Genomic DNA, 24,448 nt, shown 5'->3' on the forward strand with positions numbered 1-24,448 from the left:
AATCAGCACAATACAAGAACAAACTGAGTCAATTTGTGCTGATGTTCATAACTACATGTAAGTGGGAAATATATAACCCAGCCTCTCCCAGTTTCCACCCATTCTAATCTTGTCCATCTGCATGCCACTTTTGTGTTCTGTACAGTGGTTAGTACCACAATGGATTACGTCTATATCTGTTTCTATAGCTATATTTATCCAACTATCATTGCTTCTATCTGTAACTATTTCTGTATCTGTTACAGGTAGGTAGCCGTGTTGGTCTGACGTAGTCGAAACAATTTTTTTTAAAAAAAAAAAATCCTTCCAGTAGCACCTTGATCAACTAAGTTCGTCATAGGTATGAGCTTTCGTGTGCATGCACTTCTGGAGAAGGTGCTACTGGAAGGAATTTATTATTATTATTATTATTATTATTATTATTATTATTATTATTTCTGTATCTGTATCTATCTGTCATTTGCTTGATGTTACTTGCTTGATGATGCTCAAGTTATGAAGTAACTAGAAGATACTTATAGTTACTTATAGTTTTGCTGGTACTTAAAAATTATAATGCCGTTACAATTTGCCCAATGTGTTTCAGAAAGGCTTCTAAACCATTTCCCCTTGAGCTATGTTTTATCTGAAAATTGTGCCACAATTTCTTTAACTCCAGGTGGGGGAAGAGGTGCTGCTACTTGTATCTTTTCTTCATTAGTAATGGCAGCACCTTGTTTAGTCGTTTAGTCATGTCCGACTCTTCGTGACCCCTTGGACCAGAGCACGCCAGGCACTCCTGTCTTCCACTGCCTCCCACAGCTTGGTCAAACTCATGTTGGTAGCTTCGAGAACACTGTCCAGCCATCTCGTCCTCTGCCATCCCCTTCTCCTTGTGCCCTCCATCTTTCCCAGCATCAGGGTCTTTTCCAGGGAGTCTTCTCTTCTCATGAGGTGGCCAAAGTATTGGAGCCTCAGCTTCAGGATCTGTCCTTCCAGTGAGCACTCAGTTCTGATTTCCTTCAGAATGGATAGGTTTGATCTTCTTGCAGTTCATGGGAAGCAGCTTAGAGGGGGCAATTTTCGGTGCAAAAGCAACATGTAGGAAAAAGTATTAATAAGCCTATTCTTTCTCTCCCCCGTCTCCCCACAGTATTGACCTTCCACTTCAAATTGCAGATTTCAGTACCTGAAAAAAATAATCTTCCAAAGGAACAACAATACAATTCTTAACATGTAGTTCTGCCCTAAGTCAAGATAGTAACTTCTGTTGCAAATGATGTTTCCTGTGCACTTAGCTTCCTTGGTCTTCACTCTGTGATATAAGTAATACATTGTGATTCTCTGATCCTATATGACAGGCATGTCAAGCCTGCGGCCCTCCAGATGTTTTGGACTACAATTCCCATCTTCCCCAACCACTGGTCCTGCTAGCTAGGGATCATGGGAGTTGTAGGCCAAAACATCTGGAGAGCCAAGGTTGCCTAGGCCTGGCATAATATGTCAATAAATCACATATTGCATCCATGTGGTTTAGTGAAATATTCTGGTGCTGTGTTCATGTCTTCCTTTACAGGAGTGTGAATTTTGAGGAAATTCCTGTGCAGCCAATATGGTATATGAATGTGATATAAAATACATGTTACAAAATGAGGTGTTTTTTTTTAAGATTGGAAGTATTCATACCACGTGCTTACCAAGTAGTATGTAACATTTAGCAAGATAAGCATAAGAATTTTTGATTATTTATTACCCTGAAGAGAGAATGACAGACGGTCCTGTTTTTAAACTCCATCTCATAATTAAGGTTTTTAATTAAATGCTTCTGCACTGAAAATCAGGTTTTTTATTAAAGTATCAAAGTATTAAACTATTAAGCAAGAAATTTCCTGTGCCTAATCTGGAATGTGAAAAGGAAAAAAGTTCAGAGGCTGTGTGAGTAATGATCCAGTTGGAAATTGCTATCCTTCTCTGTGTACGTGAGAGATGTTGCTGTAGATAAAAATTTTAACATTGCCAATTTGACATGCATTTGCCTTTATTACAAGCAGGGCATAATGTACAAAGATTCCAATCCCCTTCATCATTGCCACCAGTAGTCTGATCTGCCGGTGGAACATGCAACTGAGAAATGGCTGCTTTCCTTTATAGAGGGAATTGGTGATGTCAATAAATGGCTGAGCTCTTACCAAGAAAGGCCAAAATAGTCTTATGCATGCAAATTTATAACTTCCTGTGTTTGTTTTTTCTGGTTTAGAATGAGCAGTGCAGAAAATTACCTTGGTGGGCGAGGTGATGGTGGAGGACAGGAACAATAGCCACTGACTATCCAGATTTATATATATATTTTAAAGGACTAAAAGATTTCTCTTTTTCTTCCCACATAATGTGCCGTTTTCATTTTGTGCTGCATATAACCCTCCATGTCACAGCTTTCTATTCTAGTCTGAATAGTCAATGAAACATTAGGAAGCCGATAAGAGAAGCTCTGGCCTGTTACTTGGCAACGGCTGTTGAGCAGAGCGGAGTGCTGTTGATTGAGGAGATTAGCTGCCATAGATAAACCTCCTTTTTGCTGCCCTGCTGCTGCTCATCTTTCCACGCTTAACAGGTAGTTCCAAATATGACTGCAGCTGGGAAGAATGAGCTTTATTGCGAACCAAGTTTGCTTGACAGGTTTAGGGTAGTAACTTAAATAACAACAAAAAAAACCTTTACTTTCATTAAATTGAGTGCATTGTGGCTAAAGTTCTTCCCTTGTTCCAGAGTAAACATTTTTATTTTTGGGAAGGATGTTCAGGATAAGAAGGTATCTGTGCTGTTTTCCATCTGCATCCTTAAGCGTCAAGCCTCAAACCATTAACTTCAGGGTACTCCAACTGGTGCCACTGATATATTTCCAGATTGATGGGATGTTGGAAAGAAAACATGGCTCTGGAATCTCTTTTGCAACAAATGAAAGAATGAAAAAGAAACATTTAATCACCAGTTACTGTGACACCAAAGGTGTCATGGGCTTTGAAGAAACTCGATCTCAGGACGCAAGGGGGAAATGTGCTAAGAGGAAGGCACACTTGGCAAATCCACACCGTGTTCAACTCCCGCATGGAAACCAATATCCTCATGGTGGAAGGACGTGTGGATCCAGAATTGGCCTCCACAGCCACTTACGGACCCATTGTTAAAACCATGTTTATGGAAGACAATCTTACTCGGCTACGAGTGATCGCCAAAGAAGAAGAAGACTGTGCAATATCATTCTGGGGCCAAGCTGGAGTTCTCTATCCTCAGTTGGTGACCCTAATGTAACTTACTCCAGAGTAATCTCATATAAAACACAGTACTGTGTCATAATAGTAACAGGATTACAACTGCAACTGTTGGTTGCATCCACCTGTTTAAAGCAGCCTAATAGTTTCACATCATAAAAGTGTGGTCTGCTTAACAACATACCGAATCCACTTCAAAAGAAATCTCTCTCAGTCTCATCAGGGTTGCACAGTATTCAAGAAATATCTCCCTGCACAGCTGTAGTTGTTGGAGTCTACAAAAGAGGTTCTCAAACTATTGTGATCTCTACACAAAAATAAAGAATAAAAATTGAAACCCACAGTTCTTTTCTAACCAAAAGCAGTGTGAACACAAGCAGCCTGAGAGCTGCCTCATGGGAGAGGTTTCGAAAGCTTCAAATGACAGTTTTGCAATTAAATGAGAGGCAAAATTGGTATATAAGTGACTGCAACAGTTGGGAGGATTATTTGCAGCGTTGCTGGGGGGGAAATGAGCCAAAGCAGGAAAAGGTTAGTGTCTCTTGGGAGTACAGTGGTGCCTCGCTAGACAAAATTAATTCGTTCCACGGGTCTTTTCTTATAGCGAAAAATTCGTCTAGCGAATCCCATAGGAATGCACTGGTTTTTTTTTCAACTTTTTTTTTGCCCATAGGAACGCATTAATTGAATTTCAATGCATTCCAATGGGAAACCGCGATTTGCTAGACAAATTTTTCGTAAAACGTATTCGTCTAGCGAGGCAACCTCCGCTCGAAAAATCCTTTCATTAAGCGGAAATTTCGTTAAGCAGGACATTCATTAAGCGAGGCACCACTGTACGTGGAGTGGGAATGATGGCTGTCTGAAATTAGCTTCCGTTATCTGGAACAGGAGTTGGAAACCTATGGCCTTACAGTTGTTGCTGTATTACAACTTCCACTATCTCTGACCATTGGCTATGCTGACTGGGGCTGCAGTAGAATGAACATGAGAAGAAGAAGAAGAAGAAGAAGAAGAAGAAGAAGAAGAAGAAGAAGAAGAAGAAGAAGAAGAAGAAGAAGAAGAAGAAGAAGAAGAAGAGGCAGCAAAAAACAAAACAAAACCCAAACACCTTGACTAGCTCTAATGAAGAGAGATTCTGGGAAAAGATTTTTAGCAGAAAGCCCCCACAGGCTATGGATGGCTGTACAAAGTAAAGTATAAGCTGAAAATCTACTAATATAGATATTGTTCCGTGATGTAGTAATTTTGTATGTGTGAAGAATTTGTACATAGGGCTTTGTGGAGGAACTCCTGTCAAGATTAATCAATCAGAAAATGAAGGTTACATACATTAAGGTTACATACAAACTTAGAAAAAATATTGACGAGCTTGGATATTGGCGAGAAATTTTAATTTGTATATGGAGTTGTTGTTGTTGTTTAGTCGTTTAGTCGTGTCCGACTCTTCATGACCCCATGGACCATAGCATAGCACGCCAGGCACTCCTGTCTTCCACTGCCTCCCGCAGTTTGGTCAAACTCATGTTCGTAGCTTCGAGAACACTGTCCAACCATCTCGCCCTCTGTCGTCCCCTTCTCCTAGTGCTATATGGAGTATTAAGCATGAATCTGGCTTTCCCTATTGGGCCAGATTACAGTTTGCTTGTAGTGAACTGGTTGAGCAAAGCCCCTCCCACAAGTTTCACCTTTGGGTACAACTGCAATTCATTCTGTTTTTGGAGTTTGCACACCCAATCACAATCTGAGCCAAGGGAGGAGCCATTGCCAGAACAGTTTCCCATGAGGAAACTGAAATCCTGCACTGAGCAAAGAGCTGGATTAGATTCCCCCTGCTTCTTGTGTTCATTTACAGCAGGGATGGGGAACCTGCGGTCTTTCAACTCTCCTCTTTCCAGGGACTAATAGGAGTTTAAGACCAACATCTTTTCAAGAGCTGGAGGTACCTCGTCTCTTACTTAAAGGAAGAATGACACACCTAGGGGTTGTTTGAATGAGCTTAGAGAGGAACCACAGTCAACTCACCTGGTTTTGAGTTACTCAGACCGTCCAAGAAAAAAATAGTATATTAGACATATTGGCGACCTGTTCTTTGAAAGTGACTGCCATGGAGGTTGCTCTGTGGTGTAGTGGTTAAGAGCGGTAGACTCGTAATCTGGGGAACCGGGTCCGCGTCTCCGTTCCGCCACATGCAGCTGGTGGGTGACCTTGGGCTAGTCACACTTCTTTGAAGTCTCTCAGCCCCACCCACCTCACAGGGTGTTTGTTGTGGGGGAGGAAGGGAAAGGAGAATGTTAGCCGCTTTGAGACTCCTTCGGGTATTGATAAAGCGGGATATCAAATCCAAACTCCTCCTCCTCCTCCTCCTCCTCCTCCTCCTCCTCCTCCTCCTCCTCCTCCTCCTCCTCTTCTTCTTATTCTTTGCAGGAAGCCATTCTGGCTTAAGATCATAGCCTTGCCCCCTCCTCACACCGTGCCAATGGTTAAAAACTTGCTGTGAAGTCTAATCCATGTAGGGAGCTTGAATGCATACAGTAATTGTGTTTTAAGCACTTCAGTGTGGCAACTGCATCATTAGAAGCAGACGTCATTGCCCTTCCATTTAAAAGTCACTGAATGTAATTTCAAGTCAGCCAATTTAAGGAACATGAAATGAAGTGGGTCAAGGGTTGTGACGTGGAACTGGCCTCAAATCCCACAATTTTAGGAATGACTTCAGGTACCTTAACTTCGCTTTCAGCTTTATGGGATCCCTTAAAATGGAGAGAGACATTTACATTAGAGCAGGCATGTCAAACCTGTGGCCCTCCAGATGTTTTGGCCTACAACTCCCATGATCCCTAGCTAGCAGGACCAGTGGTTGGGGAAGATGGGAATTGTAGTCCAAAACATCTGGAGGGCCGCAGGTTTGACATGCCTGCATTGATGGGCGGAGCCCCATTGCAGCCCAGGGACCACATTCCCTCATGAGCAACCTTTCGGGGGCCACATGCCTGTGGTGCGCTGGGCCAGAGGCAAAAGTGGGAGGAGCAACAGGTGAGGCTGTTACGTTTGTACAGTAGAAGTGAGAGGTTTCTACACTCACCTCTTTTCTCCAGGCAGGGAAACACAAGGCATTACCACAGTTTAAGCACATCTTCCAGGCAGGCAAAAGGATGCCCCCAGGCCTGCACCCCTGGCAGGGGCTGATTTCACCAACCCCTAGTATGCCTCTGGCATACTGTGAGCAACTGCTGTCAGAGATGAGAAGCTGTTTCTCAGATTGCATTGCAATTGGGCTGTATCAAAATTTGAACACCATAGAATTCTATAGAATTCAAATTGTAAGTGCTCTTCAGACCTGCCATGAACTACCACAATGAAGCTAGTGGACCATTGATGGTCCATGCACCATAGTTTGGAGACCCTGGGTCTACACTCAGGTAGTGGCCAGTTTCAGAATGGGGGCATTCCCAACCCTACCTGGAGATGCCAGGGATTGAAAAAGGACCTTTTTTGCATGTGAAGCAGATGCTGTACCATCAGTAAGCCATAGCCCTTTCCAAAGGTCTCTCCAAGCTCTCTGGGAATGCACATAGAAAGATGAAGGATGGGAATGGTATGTGCAACCCTGATCCTCACATGCATTGAATGAACGTCTGAAAACAGAAACGGGCTGAGTTCAGATACTCTGAACAGCTGTTTCTGTTTTGTAGCTACTTAAACAATATACAAGGTTGTATATTGTCTCCCTGCTTATTTAACTTATATGCAGAATTCATCATGCGAAAGGCTGGACTAGATGAATCCCAAGCCGGAATTAAGATTGCTGGAAGAAATATCAACAACCTCAGATATGCAGATGACACAACCTTGATGGCAAAATGCGAGGAGGAATTAAAGAACCTTTTAATGAGGGTGAAAGAGGAGAGCGCAAAATATGGTCTGAAGCTCAACATCAAAAAAACCAAGATCATGGCCACTGGTCCCATCACCCCCTGGCAAATAGAAGGGGAAGGAATGGAGGCAGTGAGAGATTTTACTTTCTTGGGCTCCTTGATCACTGCAGATGGTGACAGCAGTCACGAAATTAAAAGACGCCTGCTTCTTGGGAGAAAAGCAATGACAAACCTAGACAGCATCTTAAAAAGCAGAGACATCACCTTGCCGACAAAGGTCCGTATAGTTAAAGCTATGGTTTTCCCAGTAGTGATGTATGGAAGTGAGAGTTGGACCATAAAGAAGGCTGATCGCCGAAGAATTGATGCTTTTGAATTATGGTGCTGGAGGAGACTCTTGAGAGTCCCATGGACTGCAAGAAGATCAAACCTATCCATTCTTAAGGAAATCAGCCCTGAGTGCTCCCTGGAAGGACAGATCGTGAAGCTGAGGCTCCAATACTTTGGCCACCTCATGAGAAGAGAAGAATCCTTGGAAAAGACCCTGATGTTGGGAAAGATTGAGGGCACTAGGAGAAGGGGACGACAGAGGACAAGATGGTTGGACAGTGTTCTCGAAGCTACGAACATGAGTTTGACCAAACTGCGGGAGGCAGTGCAAGACAGGAGTGCCTGGCGTGCTCTGGTCCATGGGGTCACGAAGAGTCGGACACGACTAAACGACTAAACAACAACAAGCTACTTAAACACAGCTACTAGGCTTATCTCTGAGGATGAGAAACACAAAATAGATAAAGCGTTTCATCAGACCAGCTTGCTTTGTTGTAAGAGTGTTTTGTTGGCTCCCAGTACGTTTCTGAGCACAATTCAAAGTGTTGGTGCTGACCTTTAAAGCCCTAAACGGCCTTGGTCCAGTATAGGAGCATCTCCATCCCCATCGTTCTGCCCAGACACTGAGGTCCAGCGCCGAGGGCCTTCTGGCAGTTCCCTCGTTGCGAAAAGCCAAGTTGCAGGAAACCAGGCAGAGGGCCTTCTCGGTAGTGGCACCCGCCCTGTGGAACGCCCTCCCATCAGATGTCAAAGAGAAAAACAGCTACCAGATTTTTAGAAGACATCTGAAGGCAGCCCTGTTTAGGGAGGCTTTTAATGTTTAATAAATTATTGTATTTGTATTTTTCTGTTGGAAGCTGCCCAGAGTGGCTGGTGAAACCCAGCCAGATGGGCGGGGTATAAATAATAAATTATTATTATTATTATTATTATTATTATTATTATTATTATTATGCATTTCCCAGGAATGAAAACATCACCACACGTTCATGTGTCCCTAAGAAGCTATCCATAGCTTCAGAACTTAGTCTTTTGTAGGACAGAGAAATATGAAACCCAAGCTAACTCAAAATATATGGCGGTGTGGCAGAAATCTTTTGTGTAGAGTAATCATTGCTCAAACTGTTAGGAAGAAATCACACTTGAAAGTTTGCAGAGTTTTTTGTTTTTTTGTTTAATAAAACATTTTAACTGCATCTCTTCAAATCTAGGTTCATATTCCAGTTTATAATGTAAATTAATGACGTGGATATAGGTGTGTACTCTGTAATATCATAGACGGACTGTTTGAATGTTGAGAGCAGCTGTTTCCCCCTCTATCTATTCTTTCATCTTGCTGAAGCTCCATATAAATAAATAGGTACTTCCAAATTAATTCACGATGTTATGTTCTATTAGTCAAATTGCACTGTCCCTTTTGATTATAAATGCAATATCTGCAGTAATTACTGAATTAAAACAAGCAGTATGAAGAATAGCATGCTAATTAAACTTTTTGCATTTTCAGTAGTTTTCTTTGGATCACTGTGTACAGGTGAAGACAACAATAAATGCACCCATTTTTTTTAAGCCTAGAGTTGCAGATGGTCAGGGGATATTATAAGCACCCGAGTTCTAAATTAGTCTTTTGTATGGAAGGGAGAAAGGTAATTTGAATGTTTGAACCCCCCCTTCCTCTGCCTATCTTCTTCTTCCCACACAGGAAGCTTGTCTTGAAATGAACAATTCTCTAAATAAAGACTAATTAGGACCTAAATTAATTAGAAGGTGTGATATGAAAAGAGCTTGATGAGAAGGGTCTGTCATTTTAGATGAATGGAATGGAGCTAAATAAATTAGGTTCCATTAATATCTCATTGTTGCGTGAGCAGCTTCCTTTTATTGCATTCATTAGAGGGTACTACATTAAACTAGCCTTTGCTGCTTATTATCGATTCACCACTCATTTACTACTACATAGCTCCTGTATTAAAATGAGGCGGCCGGGGGTGGGGGAGAAACCCTCTGCAAACTAACATACATGTTTCCTGGGCAGTCTAGTTTCCATGAGAGTTATTGCTTTATTTATTTGCTTTGGCATTACCAGAAAGGATTCCTTTCAGGCATGTCAAACCTGCGGCCCTCCAGATATTTTGGACTACAATTCCCATCTTCCCCAACCACTGGTCCTGCTAGCTAGGGATCATGGGAGTTGTAGGCAAAAACATCTGGAGGGCCGCAGGTTTGACATGCCTGCCTTAGGTCAAAAAGTGAAGTAGTTTTTAAGGGAAGGTGACCAGGGAGGTATCTCTCTCTCATTTCCACGTTTAGTACAACTGTCATAGTAACAGAACATATTGCAAATTTCTTTGTATATGTAGGTATGTCATAGAACAATGTGATTTATTCACCCTTTTCCCTTATTCCCCACCCCTTTTTTACCTTCTCCAGATGGAGTATTTGGGAGATGTCAACAGGTGCCAGTGATAGACGTGTACAAGTATGAAGTTTCACCTCTCATCCTCCAGCACTTGAGAATTGTCTTAGAGAAGCTGTTACACAGAGGTACTGTACAGAACAGAAATGTTAGATAGCATGTGGATATACCGATTGATTGGTATAAAGGGGTCCAGTTTTTGCAGAGCTTTGAGCGAAACATTTTACTCTAGTCATGTCAAGTAGGCTTGGAATGAGCTGCGTTGCTTCCCCAGAATTCAGAAGCCTCTTCTGCCCTTCCTGTTGAAGGGAGGACCAGTTGCAGTCCAGTTAATTATTAGGTCACTTCCAGACAACCTATTTCTTCAGCATCCATCCTGATTTGTTTGTGGAGAGATTAGATGGCATCGGCTATTTACTGAGCATGCATTCCTATTTATTTGTGGGGCAGTTGCATGGCATGTCTTTCCTTTTTGCAATATGTCAACTCTTTTGGCGAAGCAGGTTTGTTGCACAAAACCACAAGTCCAACTTCAATTGTGCAGCCTGAATTTGCTGATATGTGATTGAATCCCACCTGAACATAGTAATAGGCTGGAAGCCCCCTTCCACTACTTTCTCCCAGGAGCAAGAGCAATCCCTTCCTGTTTGAGATTAATGCAAGCAACTAGCTCCCACAGACACAACTTCATGACAACGGGGCTCAGGAGTCTAAGGAAAGGAAGCTGCTGGTAAGGCTGCGTAGGGCAGCCAGCAAGAAAGGCCATGGAAATTAATTACATTGCCAAATAATACACAGCAAATATCTTTTGCTCTTTTGTAACAATCTTCCTCTGCGTGTTTCATTTTCGGCCATTTGGGCGTATGTTTTATCCGATAATAAGATATTCAGGTTTATAGCAATTACAATTTCCATTTTTCTTCCCCGTTTTATAGTCATTGATTACTTCCAAATTATACCTGTGATCAAAGCAGAGATCAAAGAGGTGTTAGGTTCTATATCAATAAATTAAAGTAAAAAAAAATATTACAAAAACATCACTATTAATTCAGAAGACCCAGGTAAGCTACTCTTGGAGGCTGCAGATATAATATAAGGCTGGTTCTGCCTGCTGTTTATGGAAAGCTTTTTATTAAAGGATTTTCACCTTGTTGTGCGAAATGTTTCATTTCCATCCAAACATTTGGGGAACCGACTGTTTCTCTGTATGCTTTATCTCTTTGTTCTTCTTCACATTATAGTGCTGTGTCTGATATATCCTGCAGTATTACAATCAATGTGGAGATGCAAAAATTGCTTGATTTCTTCCATCCCTCTTGTTCTCTTCTTCCCCTTTGTGTATTCTTTCATTATTCTCCTTGTGATTGTCACAGTCCCCTCCTTTTCTGTTCATCAAGTCAGCTCTCACTTTTAAAAACCAGTTACTGGAAAATGCATTTGCCTTCCATCCATGCTACTCCTTCATCAAATGTGTCATCCACATTCACTTTCATCTTTGCATCTTACCCCAGGTGCTATCCTGCATACATAATACGTGTCTGCAACATGGGCGGGGCAGCTTGAAATTGGCACTACTGCCAGGAATAGGTAATGACCCATGTGAGGATGGATGGCCCAGGGGCACAGCTCTGTATCTAGTCCATATAAACAGGCCATTTCAAGCAGATTCCATTGGCCAGCCATGTAAGAAGAGACTCACAGAGCCAATTTGGAAAGAATGGGAAACCCCGGGCTCGTCCTAAATGTTCCTGCATCGACCTTGCATGCTCTCCTCTCCATTCTGGGGTCATCTGGAGTACATCGTCAGCAGTATACTGATGGCACACAGCTCTACTTCTTCTTTGCAGGTGTAGCAGTGGATGTGCTGGACCGTTGTCTTGCCTCGGTAATGGCAAGATAGTTTGAGCATATAATGCCAATCCTGGCCCGACTGCACTGGCTGCGAATTAGTTTCCAGGCCCAAATCTAAGTGCTGGTTTTTGATCAATAAAGCCTTAAATGAGTCAGGATTGTAATACCTCAAGGATTGCCTGACCCGGACCCTGCAACCATCATCCTGAGGCCCTTCTTTGTGTAACTCCTCTGTGAGAGGTCCAGAGGGTGGCAACATGAGATGGGGCCTTTTCAGTGGTGGCTCCTCATTTGTGGAATGTTCTCCCCAGGGAGGCTCACCTGGAACCTTTGTTACATTTAGGCTCCAAGCAAAAACATTCCTCTTCTCCCAGGCCTTTGGCTAATTATACCACCTATGGTATTTTGAATGCTCTATGTGGGGGTTATGGTTCTTAGTATATTAGTATTACCTTGGTTTACGACGGTGATCCGTTCCAGGAAACCGGTCACTCCCCGAGTCCGGCGATGTGCGAAGATTGCTTCTGCGTATCCACACATGCGGAACCCGGATGTAAATTCTTCCAGGTCTGCGGCGGTCCATGGGACTCTCAAGAGTCTCCTCCAGCACCATAATTCAAAAGCATCCATTCTTGGGCGATCAGCCTTCTTTATGGTCCTGCTCTCACTCCCAAACATCACTACTGGGATGTTATCCTGGTGTGTTACCCTCCTTTATTTATTTGGTTTGCTTGTTTTACCTGCTGTGTTCTACTCTTTTGTCATACTTCTACTGCCTCAATATTCGTTTGTTTTCTGAATTTTTAATTTTTTAAAATTTAGGTGATTTAAAAAATTTTGTAGCTGGGAGCTATCCACTGTTGTTTACTTGCAAAAGCAGAGAGGGCACGTGGTTCAGTTCCTAACTGCCTCAAAAAGGAATGAAGTCTGCAGGTGAAAAAGTTTTGAATCACTTGTAGTAAAATAATGCTACTTAAATTGATACATATTTGCAACACTAGATGGTAGGAAAGGCTCAGTAAGATTGCCCTGGAAGATATCCTTTGCAATAAAAGTAAGTAGTATAGGTTCTACTTTAAATATGTGTGCAGGAAATATTGGACTTAAGCAATACTTAAATATTATATTCAGTTTAAGATGGCACGGAGAAATAACCTCAAACCATGTTCCTGCACAGTAGAAGACACAGACACAATAGCTTCCATGTGCATTCCTTCCTTATTGAACTTTATGGAAGATATGTTAAATCTTTTCATTCAAAAAGGCTTGTGGCTGTTACAGTGGATCTTATTAAATCTACTGATTTCTATTATAGAACATATATATAAGTTCTAGGGTGTCTAGTGGCTGGGGGACCCAGTCAGATGGGCGGGGTGCAAAAAAATAAAATTATTAATTATTAATATTTAGAATCATAGAATCATAGGGTTGGAAGAGACCACAAGGGCCATCCAGTCCAACCCCCTGCCAAGCAGGAAACACCATCAAAGCATTCCTAACAGATGGCTGTCAAGCCTCTGCTTAAAGACCTCCAAAGAAGGAGACTCCACCACACTCCTTGGTACCAAATTCCACTGCCGAACAACTCTTAGTGTCAGGAAGTTCTTCCTAATGTTTAGGTGGAATCTTCTTTCTTGTAGTTTGAATCCATTGCTCCATGTCCGCTTCTCTGGAGCAGCAGAAAACAACCTTTCTCCCTCCTCTTTTATATATTTGAACATGGCTATCATATCACCCCTTAACCTTCTCTTCTCCAGGCTAAGCATACCCAGTTCCCTAAGCCGTTCCTCATAAGGCATCGTTTCCAGGCCTTTGACCATTTTGGTTGCCCTCTTCTGGACACTTTCCAGCTTGTCAGTATCCTTCTTGAACTGTGGTGCCCAGAACTGGACACAGTACTCCAGGTGAGGTTGATAAAGATGTTGAATTAGACTGGGCCCAAGACAGAACCCGATGGCACCCCACTGGTCACTTCTCTCCAGGATGAAGAGGAGCCATAATCATTTCTGTGTCCAGGCTGTGCATCCATCTGTAGTTTGCCTGATAATTTTTAATACAAGAGCTGGAAAAGGAACTAACAGCCAGTCACTACCGCTGATTATTCTGAGTATTTATTCTTGTTAAACTTTCAAACACTGGACCACAAAGCGTTTTCTTCTTTTGTGCAAATCGACATTTAGTAGACTAAATTACTGTGAGGTTTGCTTAACTGCCACCGAGCTCCATGTTTGCTGTGCATTTTATCACAAGGATCATCAGGAATCCAATTTTGTGAGTAAGCGAGCAAGTCAATATATTCCATAAAGCAGAAGATACCGAACTCAAGTAAGAGACAGATAGAAAGTAAGCAGCAATCGATCTCAATAGCTGGTTTGTTGTCATGCGCACTTATGGATTTCTGTTTTGTTCCTCTGATTTTATCTGTTGTTTTAAATTCAAAGCATTATCACGGCACGATTTACAGTCTTCAAAATGCTTACTATAACCATTGGTAAATAAAAGGTGTGTTGTTGTTTTTCAACTCAAAGTAAAGTAATGGTTATATTAGAGCCTTAGAGATATAAATCCTAAAGGATATAATTAGACTAGTTTATCAAATGTCTCCTCAAACATCCTCAAAACAGCTGTGTTGCTGGAAGAGTAGCAGGCCTTATCTTCATGTCACATCTTGCAAGTACTTCTCCAAGAAATTCAGTGTTTTATCTGTGGCCAAAAAGGTGTATTTACCATGCTGAGGCAAACAACATAGGACAGATGCTGGTTCTCATCCTATTCAGGTTTCAAACCTGAAATGAAAAACCGATGTGATGAAGCTATTGTGTGAATAACTGGTTCTGAATAAGGCTTCTATGGTGATTTCTTAAGTGTATCTGTCAACTCCTTGCCAGTCTTAGATATCAGAAGGTGTAGAACTGGGTAAGAAGGAGAACGTCGGAGTTATTATGGGACGATGGGTGATAAGAACTGGAGGGTATTCATAGTTATGTTATTTCAGTCTAAATATGTCTAGATTCTCAAAATATGTGAATCTTGGTGAGAGAGAAACACTTTTCTAGACTGTGCAAACTGTTCCGGAATCTCATGCATTCCACTCCTATGTCTCACCATACCTTTGTCTCATCGCTGTTCACAATCGCTCAGCCCAAAATATTAACCTCTCATGACATTCAGGCCATGTGAAATTCCTTCATGGTGGTACATTGTGGTTTCCTACCCCCTTTGGATATAGCAGAAACTCTTGGTCTTTGTTATATTGCTCTATTTTCTGCCCGCATTCCCACCAATGACCTCCGTTCTCTAACCTCACCCTGCCCAACAGCCTGCTGTCTTAAAATAGCATGTCTGGTCTCCTTTATTGTCCATTATGGTTGGAATTTACTCCTAAAACACTTTCGTGATGCCACTCTTCTTTAAAACACTCTTCCTTGAAAATTGTTCTTCAGTTCATTTTGGCTGAACCACTTATAGGCCGCATTGATATGCATGCTAAACCATGGTCTAGCACTAAATACATGAGATGGATTGAGTCTGGGGGTTGCAGGCTCCCTCCTTCCCTTCTGCAGCACTCACTGAAGAATGGCTCGGCATCCATAGCCATATGTTGCCTTTGTGGCAAGGATGCTAATGAAGAAGCCTTTGAATCTGTCCTTGAAGGCGGTGATGATTGCTTCAACTTCGCTGCTTTTATGGATTTGTGAATGAAGGTATGGTAGCAACACAGCGGCATATTAATAATAATAATAAAATACTGACATTGAATCAAGTCCTACTTTTTTAAAAAAATCTCTGGCTTTTATTTCAGATAGAATTACATTGCATCTATCAAGAAGTTTTGTCATTTTGTTACTCATATATAAACATTATATATTTGTGGCTATTTTAATATAATTTGGGGAAGGGGTAAATGAAAGCTACTCATTACTGACCACTATCATGGCTAATAATCTTACTAGGATCATAGGCTGTTATAAAAAAGACTCAAGATGGTAGGAACCACCTATTAACTATGACTTTATGCTTTAATGCATTTATTCTTAGCAGAGCTCAGTGGTTGAGGGGAGGGATGGGAGGAGATAAATAGAGAGAGGCAGAAAAGAACATGTTGAGAATGTGGCTGGAGGCTATGGATAAAGCTTTCTTAAAGAATCCTTGAAATTTCTCATGGATAAAGGGGTAGATACAAAACCACCCCATTTTAAGGCCTGCATAATTAGAAGGAACTGTACTAACACATAAAGGTGGGGCATAGAGTATTGATTATACCACCAATGTTGCCTTAACAGAGACATGATCAACCACTGATCAGTGTCGGATAGCAGCCTAAATGAGGGGGTGGGGTGGTAATTGTGTCTAATATACAAAGGGCAGACCATGTCTCACCCTATAGGAACAATTTTAATTTGTTGGAAGCTGTCCAGAGTGGCTGGGGTAACCCGGTCTGATGGGTGGCATATAAATTACTATTATTTTATATATAAGTGAAATCTGCAAATAATTTTCCCCCTTGCATTATTTACAGATTTTGCACTGTATGTGCTGCATCACTTCAGTGATGCTCCCAAAAATTATTTTGGTGCATTATAGACCATTTCCATTCAATTGCAGCCCTCTTGAGCCCAGGTTGTTGGATAAAAAGTGTCCCAAGCTGGATATTATATATATTTTGACTAGTTTTGAATAATTAAAGTGTCTAGGTTCTTTTGTTTGTGTTTTTGGTGAATTCTACTCATTACTGATGGTCAAACATGGCTGATAATTTTATTGGGGTCATAGGCTATCCAAAAAAAGGCTACATCATTTATCCATCCCAGATGCTAATGACCATCCCTTCTGGCCCACAGACTAAAAACTATATCTAAATTAACAGCTAACAGTGGTATTGGGGCCAAAGGTGAAATAGTTAAGTTGGTGTATGTTAAAATTCCGGCTGAAAGCTTACTGCCTTGTAATTGTTTATGTCCTACTGTTTAAAAACAGCTTTTGTTCTCTTAATATAATATAATTCTCTTAATAGCATTGGTCTTTCAACCAGTGTTATTGTATTCTTTCCCTGTCCTTCATCTTACATTCCTGATTCAATTTGAATTTTCCTCTTGTCCTCCTGCCCTCTCTAGAACCCTCTCAATATTGCATTATCAGCAAGGCAATCTGATGCCTTGGGTTGGTTGCGCCAAATTCTATAGCTGCATAAATAGGATTGTGCGGATAGCAATATCACATGCATGGTAAAATGATATAATAACTTGAAGGAGGTCTTTTCAAAGCGCCTTTGCACTACTGAAGAAATGGCTATTGCTGCTGAATCAAAAGCTGGAGTTCACATAGCTCCGGGGCACAATTGCTTTATTTGAGCAAAATTGGCGTGCTTATTGTTACAAGAATCAATAGACGTAGAAGAAGGGGGGGGGGAATGGGGAAGAGAAAGAGAGATAAGATGTGTGTTTGTGTGCATTTGTTTGTAGCAGTAGGAAGGAAAGGAGATGCATTCTTTGAATATTTATTACATCTTTTGTGCTGCTGCACAGTCCCAACAGGTGAGGCTAAGAGTGACATTGGCAGTGCCATTCTAATTCTCTAAGGGCACGGCCCACAATGATCTGTTCTCACCTTTGCCTTCCGGTGGAGCTAACGGGCTGGCTGATTATAAGCTCTGTAGAGCGGTGGCCTTTACCATAAACCAGAAGAATAAAATTACGGTAGCCTGAATAATGTATTTCTACTACCCTTGTCTCTTATGCACGGAAAAGGGAGTGCAACAACAGCCAGCATGGCCAAAGGAACCTCTGAGGTGCCCTACACCTTTTAAAGATGAAATCAAATATGCATTTATATTTTGCGAGTATCTTTTATCTTCAACCATGTACTGTGGGCCTGAGGGCATTTTTGCTTGTGACGTTAAAATCACATGGAGTACCTCTTGTGCATATACACACACCTATATATTTATAGGGACCCAGGTGGCGCTGTGGGTTAAACCACTGAGCCTAGGGCTTGCTGATCAGAAGGTCGGCGGTTCGAATCCCTGTGACGGGGTGAGCTCCTGTTGCTTGGTCCCAGCTCCTGCCAACCTAGCAGTTCGAAAGCACGCCAAAATGCAAGTAGATAAATAGGAAGGTACAGCGGGAAGGTAAACGGTGTTTTCATGTGCTGCTCTGGTTCTCCAGAAGCAGCTTTGTCATGCTGGTCACATGACCTGGAAGCTATTTGCCGGCTCCCTTGGCCAATAATGCGAGATGAGCGTGCAACCCCAGAGTCGGTCACGACTGGACCTAATGGTCAGGGGTCCCTTTACCTTTACCTATATATTTATATACACAAATGTTGCTAATTAGGGGTGTGAAATAAGAGAGACATTCTCAAATAAATGGGCTAGCAACTTTATGCAGTATTTGTATTACAGAAAACAAAAAGTACTTATGTACCATGTGTGTTGCCCTGTAAATTTCAGGGCAACACACATGTGCATAGATAGAAATCTCATAGACAGATTTTTTTCTAGACAGGACATTGTATTTCTGATGGTGGGTTTGAGCTATTGGAATCTGTGGCTACAGCTTTCTGTTTCTTGTACAAACTTTATGTGCTTACTAAGTATTATACAAAGAGATCGTGACCATTTTCTTTTTTGACTGTTGTGGAAAGTACATCTCAATTCTTGTCATGTATTGATAATTTGGAGGGCTAACACAATCTTAAGTGCTTTGATTATTGGTTGAAGACTGCAGCCAGGGTGTAAGAGGGTTATGGTTCTTGTACATCCTCATTAAATATAAGAAGATTTAAATTTTACAAAACATTTAAAATTGGGTAAGTTCCTTGTTTAAGGAAAATAAAGTTGAAAGGAAAAAGTGTTGACAAAGGCTTCAGATTTAACTGCAGTCAACTCAATATTTACCCACAGCTTCTACCTACTGAAGGAAAGCACTGATTCACTTAGCGCATAGATAAACTATGGAATTTGATCCCACAAGAGGCAGTAAGATGGTTTTCAAAGGGGATTAGACAAAATCATGGAGGATAAAGGCTGCTAGTCATTATGGATATGTTGTACCTCCTCTGTATTCCGAGGTAGTACGCCTCTGAATAATAGTTTTTGGAAACCACAGGAGGAGAGAGTGCTGTTATGCTCAGTCAGTGCCTGCTTGCAGGCTTCCCCTAGACATCTGGTTGGCCATTGTGAGAACAGGATGCTGGACTAGATGGGCTGTTTACCCAATCCAGCTGGCGCTCCTTATGTTCTTTCTGCCACATACATTATGAGACTTGCATGTTCAAACTTTTAACTGAGAGGTGGACCTTCTCAGTTAAAAAGGAATGTGACTCAGAGGAAAGGCTGTGTAATATGTCCAGCTTGTCACAAACAATTGTAGCAGAGAAATTTTTTGATCCTATTTCCCGTCTGCAAGGTTAAATGCATGTGCGGACCTTTAAACCTCCCCCTTAAATAAATTCAGACAAGACTCAAATTTTGGTTTGGCTTTTGGCAGAGTTTAGGCCACAACTTTATTGATTACAGCAAGTGAGTGGTTGCATAGGCTCTGGTTCGACTAGCTCCCTGCACCGTGGCAGGTAGCACTGGCCCAGAGCTCCATCATAGGTCAGCCAAGGGTGAATGGCAGAAAGCCGGGAACATGCTATGTCCACCACCCAGATGTCCCCCTGGACTTAGGCACGGGCGCAACCCCTTGCAGGGTTGACCAAACCATTGAGTCCCTGGAATACCCCTTCACATAGGGATGATGAGAGCGTTCCACCATCCCTATCACCTGAACCAGAGCCAATCCGCAACCTTACAAGTTGTGACGATTTGCTACAGGGCAGGCGAAACCCAAATGGCACCAGCCAATCAGCCAAGTGGGGGAAATTCCTGCTGTGCCCCTGTCTCAATGACAGACGACACACAACGGCATAGCAAGGTCAAGCACGCAAGCTCTAAATATAGGGAGAAGTGGGTGGGTGTTCCGATGCACTGACCAAGAGAGAAAGCTCAGGGTCACGTGCATTGGCATATATAGGTCCCTTGATCCATTTTGGCTGGCGTCCTCATTGGTCAGAATGAACCCAGCATCAAGGGACGTACCAATAGGGTGTTGTGGCTGACCAATTGTACCCACCCACAACACAAGGGTTTGGTTGCCAGGTCTCACCGCAACACATGCCCTCTTTAAGGGAGGACCCGGTCTGCAACGCCTGTCAGCCTGTTGTCTTCAGCTGAGGACAATGTAAACTATATTTTGTGACATTATCTGAACTAATCTTTGCTGCCTTAAACGTATGGGCTCCAGGACAATTATGCAACTAAAACCTTGCACAGAGAAAGCGTGCTGTATCTTGTAATCAGTCGTCCGCTTTCCAAAACTCAGCAAAATGAAACAAAATGGCCAGTTATTAATTTGTGAAACTTCCTCTCTTAAAATGATAGATAAGAAAAGGCAGGATTAGAAGTACAATTCTGTGCCATAAAGATTTTCTTTTCTTTTTGAATTTTTGATCCTTTTATTTCTAACACTAAAGACGTAAAAAACAACCACCCACCCCATTAAAATAAACCCTATCTGATTGTGTTTAGTGAGAGAAAAGAGAACATACCAGATAGGTTTCAAAATTCCATCTCATTGACAGCACTTGTCTTCACCCCAGCAGTTCAAATGCTTTTGTGTATGTTGCAGTGAAACGGGGGGGGGGGGCACCTTACTATACAATGCTTGAGGCTGAGGTTGTAAAATACGATGTTTTTGTCAGGTCACTGCCAGTTTAATTGGACAGAACTGCCTCACATCTTTCTCCAGGAGTTGAACTTTTCAAGCAGAATGATGGTTAGTGACACTGAAACATAGTTTGCAGCTTGATGAAAGAAATCCCACAACACAACCCCCTACAACAAGAGAACTTAACAGGCATTACTTTAATCAGGATGTAGCATTTAACCAGTTCATCACCAGAATAAAAATGGGCTGAAAAACAAATGCATATGTATTTGTTTAAAAGGAACTAATTACATTTGCCCAAAAGATTGGCAATCTGATAGTGGTTGGACATTTTAATATTTTCCTATTTGAATAATAAGATACGTTTGTGTGACCCTCTCCAAGCTTGCATGCTTTTCTTTGCATAAATCCTAATAAATCTACTTAAGTATTTTTTCCCTTAAGCTTTGTCTTTTCTCTCTGTTTTTACCTCCCATTTCCCCCTTTCTCTGTTCATCCATGTTAGCATCTTATGAAGTCATTTCCTTTCTTTCTGCCAGTTGCCTGCCTAACTAAATTGCCCTCCTACTTTCCTCAGTTTCTCCTCTCCCCATTTTCTCTCTGGTGATGATGATAATGGCCACTTTAATGGACTCAAAAAGTGCAGCCTGCCATGGTGCCTCCAGAATGCCCGGCTGCTCCGCACCATTTTCTGGCCATTGCCACATCCCCTCGTCTGCCGCAGAGGCTCACTGGTTCCCGCCTGGCCCTCCAATTCAAACTAGCCTATCTACGGTGGCCTGGGGGTGCAGCTTGGGGAGCAGACCTGGAGGAAGCAGGCTTCACTCAAGTCCTCTCTCCAACCATTTATCCTGGCCGGTGCTGCACTCAGCAGTCTTGATAACATTCATATGTTTCGTCTTTTTCTCTCCATGCTCCTTATCATATTCATCTTCCCAATTTCCCCCTCTTGTGCTGCTACCATTTCTTTCTGCCTCTCATACTTATGTCCAGCCAGGTAAGCTTTTCCCCTTTCTGTGCCATCTGTTTTTTTCTTTCTCCCCTTATCACAATTCTATTCATCCTTATTTCCTTTGCCCTGCTCACATTTTGCCCGTTATGATTTTTCTTTTTGATTCCTGCATACTCCATTTTTCCTTTCCTCTCAGCTACTTGACCCTATCCTTGGAGTTTCTTATTTGCACTAATGAGTCCAACAGAAATGAAAGGAGCTTGTGCAGCAGAGGCCACAGCACCATGGCAGAGCAGAGATTTTGCTTTGCATGCAAAAAGGTCAGGGCCGGCCCTACCATTAGGCAGAGTGTGGGAGCCTCCTTAGGCAACATAAAAGGGGAGTAAATTGTTAGTTATTTAATTTGCAATTGTTGTGTTTTACTAGGATTGGGGTTTTTTTTGCCACAGGTGCACAAATCATTCGGTAGACCTTTGGTTCTTTTTGCACCTTTACTTGGGGATGGGCATTGCTGCCCCACCTCAGGCAGCAGAATGGCATGAGTGGGTTGGCCCAGTAGAAGGTTCTGTGTTAACTCTCCAGCAACTGCAGGCAGAGCTTGGAAATGCTTCTGTCTGAAACCTTGGACCAATGGACCAGCTAGATGGACTCAGCATAAGGCACAGAACTAAGTGGATTGTGCCCAATCTAAAGTGGAGCTAAAAATCGCTATCATGGTGTGATTTCAAAACCAGTTTTGGCCAATATATTGAAAAATCGCACAACACTAAAACAGACCATAAAATTTGTGTTATTACCATGCAAAACTGACAAAAAAATAGTTGGGGGGGGCAGGCAAGGGATGGGGCCGCAGACCCCTTGGGTGCGTTCTGTGGACCCCCAGGGGTTGCTGGACCCCTAATTGGGAACCACTGTCCTAAGTATATAATTTGCTATATTGACTGTTTACACACAGGAAATAAAACACACAGGGGGAGGGAAGAATTCAGTTTGTTTTGAACTTCTCGAAACCCATGATGATGAAATCCCAAAACATTATTTGGTAGGGGAAAAAATACAATAATTGCTTTGGAGAAAAACTGGTGGAAATTTGCACTTTCTCATGACCTCTTTTTAGAAGGGATTTGATAGGGAACGTTTAAAACTCAAATTCTGCCTTGTGTCCTCTTGGCCATGAATTTGTCAGTAATCAAACCAGACTTTGTCACAAATGTCTTAGGTAATATTGATAAATAGATTTTTCTGGTGGTTATTCACGTAGCTACGGTTTTGAGCAGCAAAATTACAACCTGGGATATTTTTTCCAGTGGATTTGTTCTACTGAGACAGTCATTTCAGTTCTTGAACACACCTTGGAACTGGGGAAACTAGCTGTGCCAAAGGGGATTCATATTTTGTGGCTGTGAGAAATGAGGTAAAATGTATAAGGATACAGAGCTCAAAGTATCATTTGTATGAAAACATCAGCATGGTAGAAAACATTTCCTTCAGTATGAGCAGGAACAATAGGAAATGCAGCTTTTTGGAAATCATTATCAGTTGAAACCACCTTGAACAAATAATAGAAATGTGTGCATTGTAAACACATAAAATTCAATCTTATGATAGATCCTACTCATCATTAACATTGACTGTCCATCAGCACAGAAGCACATCAAACAGAGGATAACTAATTCTGCAGGTGCCGAATGCTTGCCAAGGTTAACTCTTACAGAGAGACAAGTTAATAAGGTCTCTCTCCCAGAGCTCTGCTAGAGTGGGGTAGCTACTTGGTATTGAAGAAAAACACAGAAAGCTTATGTCAGCTCTTGTGTGTTGTCAGTCACTACAAAAAAGTCAATAGTTGGACAGAAAGGCAGCTTTCGGACATGATGTTTGCTCTCCCCCCTCCCCCCCCCCCCGTATTGGAAAATAACACAAAGTGATGTTCCAGCAAAGCTATCCACTAATTTGTGGTGGTTGCTCAGACATGTTATTTTTTGCCTGTAATGTAATAGCTGTTTGCCACCAGAAAGTTTCTGCACACACAGAATTCACAAAGCTGTTCCTTGAGATGCAATAAATCTTGCAAGGTTTAAAAAGCCACAGCTTCCCATCTACACCCCCAGCAGAAAACATGGAAGGCATATGCTAATATTTTAATTTGCTTCCTAAGGTAAAGGTAAAGGGACCTCTGACCATTAGGTCCAGTCGTGACCGACTCTGGGGTTGCAGCGCTCATCTCGCATTATTGGCCGAGGGAGCCGGCGTACAGCTTCCAGGTCATGTGGCCAGCATGACAAAGCCGCTTCTGGCAAACCAGAGCAGCACATGGAAACGCTGTTTACCTTCCCGCTGTAGCGGTTCCTATTTATCTACTTGCATTTTGACGTGCTTTCGAACTGCTAGGTTGGCAGGTGCTGAGAAGAAGCAACGGGAGCTCACCCCGTCACAGGGATTCAAACCGCCGACCTTCTGATCAGCAAGCCCTAGGCTCAGTGGTTTAACCCACAGCGCCACCTGGGTATGCTAATATTTTCATTTGCTTCCTACCATATTCTAAATATCATTGCCTTGAAACAGTGGCAGACCTTGATGTCTCAAATTTCAGTGGTGTCTTGTGTTATGCCAAAATGCAGTACACCCCCCCCATCCACCTTATAGCTTCTGTTGGGCATTATGGCTGTGGCATCTGCGGCAGAGCCTCAGAAGCGCTGCAGTCGGTACAACTGAACTGGTCACACTCCCCTAGATCTGCCTTTGCTCAAAACACAAAATGTTTTTCAGCCTGTTTGCTTCCTTCCAGACCTGCTTGTTGATTCCAACACTTGCCTTTGGGGGAGGGACCTCTTTATTAGCCTTTTCCTTACCACAACATAGTGTCACCAGGGGTGCCAACTTGAATAAAATATTTGCAGGGGGCATGCAAGCCCTACCCCACATAATTGATCACACGACACACCATTTGAATGGAAATCCTGATCAACTTTGGGAGGGTCTGGTCCCCTCAAATATTTTATTGGTGGGGGCAAAGGGACTGGCCCCTTTTAGAATTGGTAAAAGCAAGTTGGAGCACTTCTCTGCGT

General features: G+C 42.2%; 1 protein-coding gene across 1 annotated transcript in view; it reads left to right on the forward strand.

Moving 5' to 3' along the window:
- The window catches only part of PTPRN2 (protein tyrosine phosphatase receptor type N2), a 592,105-nt gene that overhangs the window by 96,200 nt on the left and 471,457 nt on the right, over positions 1-24,448 (forward strand). Inside the window, exon 3 of the mRNA XM_035129839.2 lies at positions 9,887-10,000. Coding sequence (XP_034985730.2) covers positions 9,887-10,000 — 114 coding nt within the window. The remainder of the gene's footprint in view (positions 1-9,886; positions 10,001-24,448) is intronic.

The sequence above is a fragment of the Zootoca vivipara genome, chromosome 12 (assembly GCF_963506605.1).
Source record: "Zootoca vivipara chromosome 12, rZooViv1.1, whole genome shotgun sequence".
In the NCBI taxonomy this organism is placed as follows: Eukaryota; Metazoa; Chordata; class Lepidosauria; order Squamata; family Lacertidae; genus Zootoca; species Zootoca vivipara.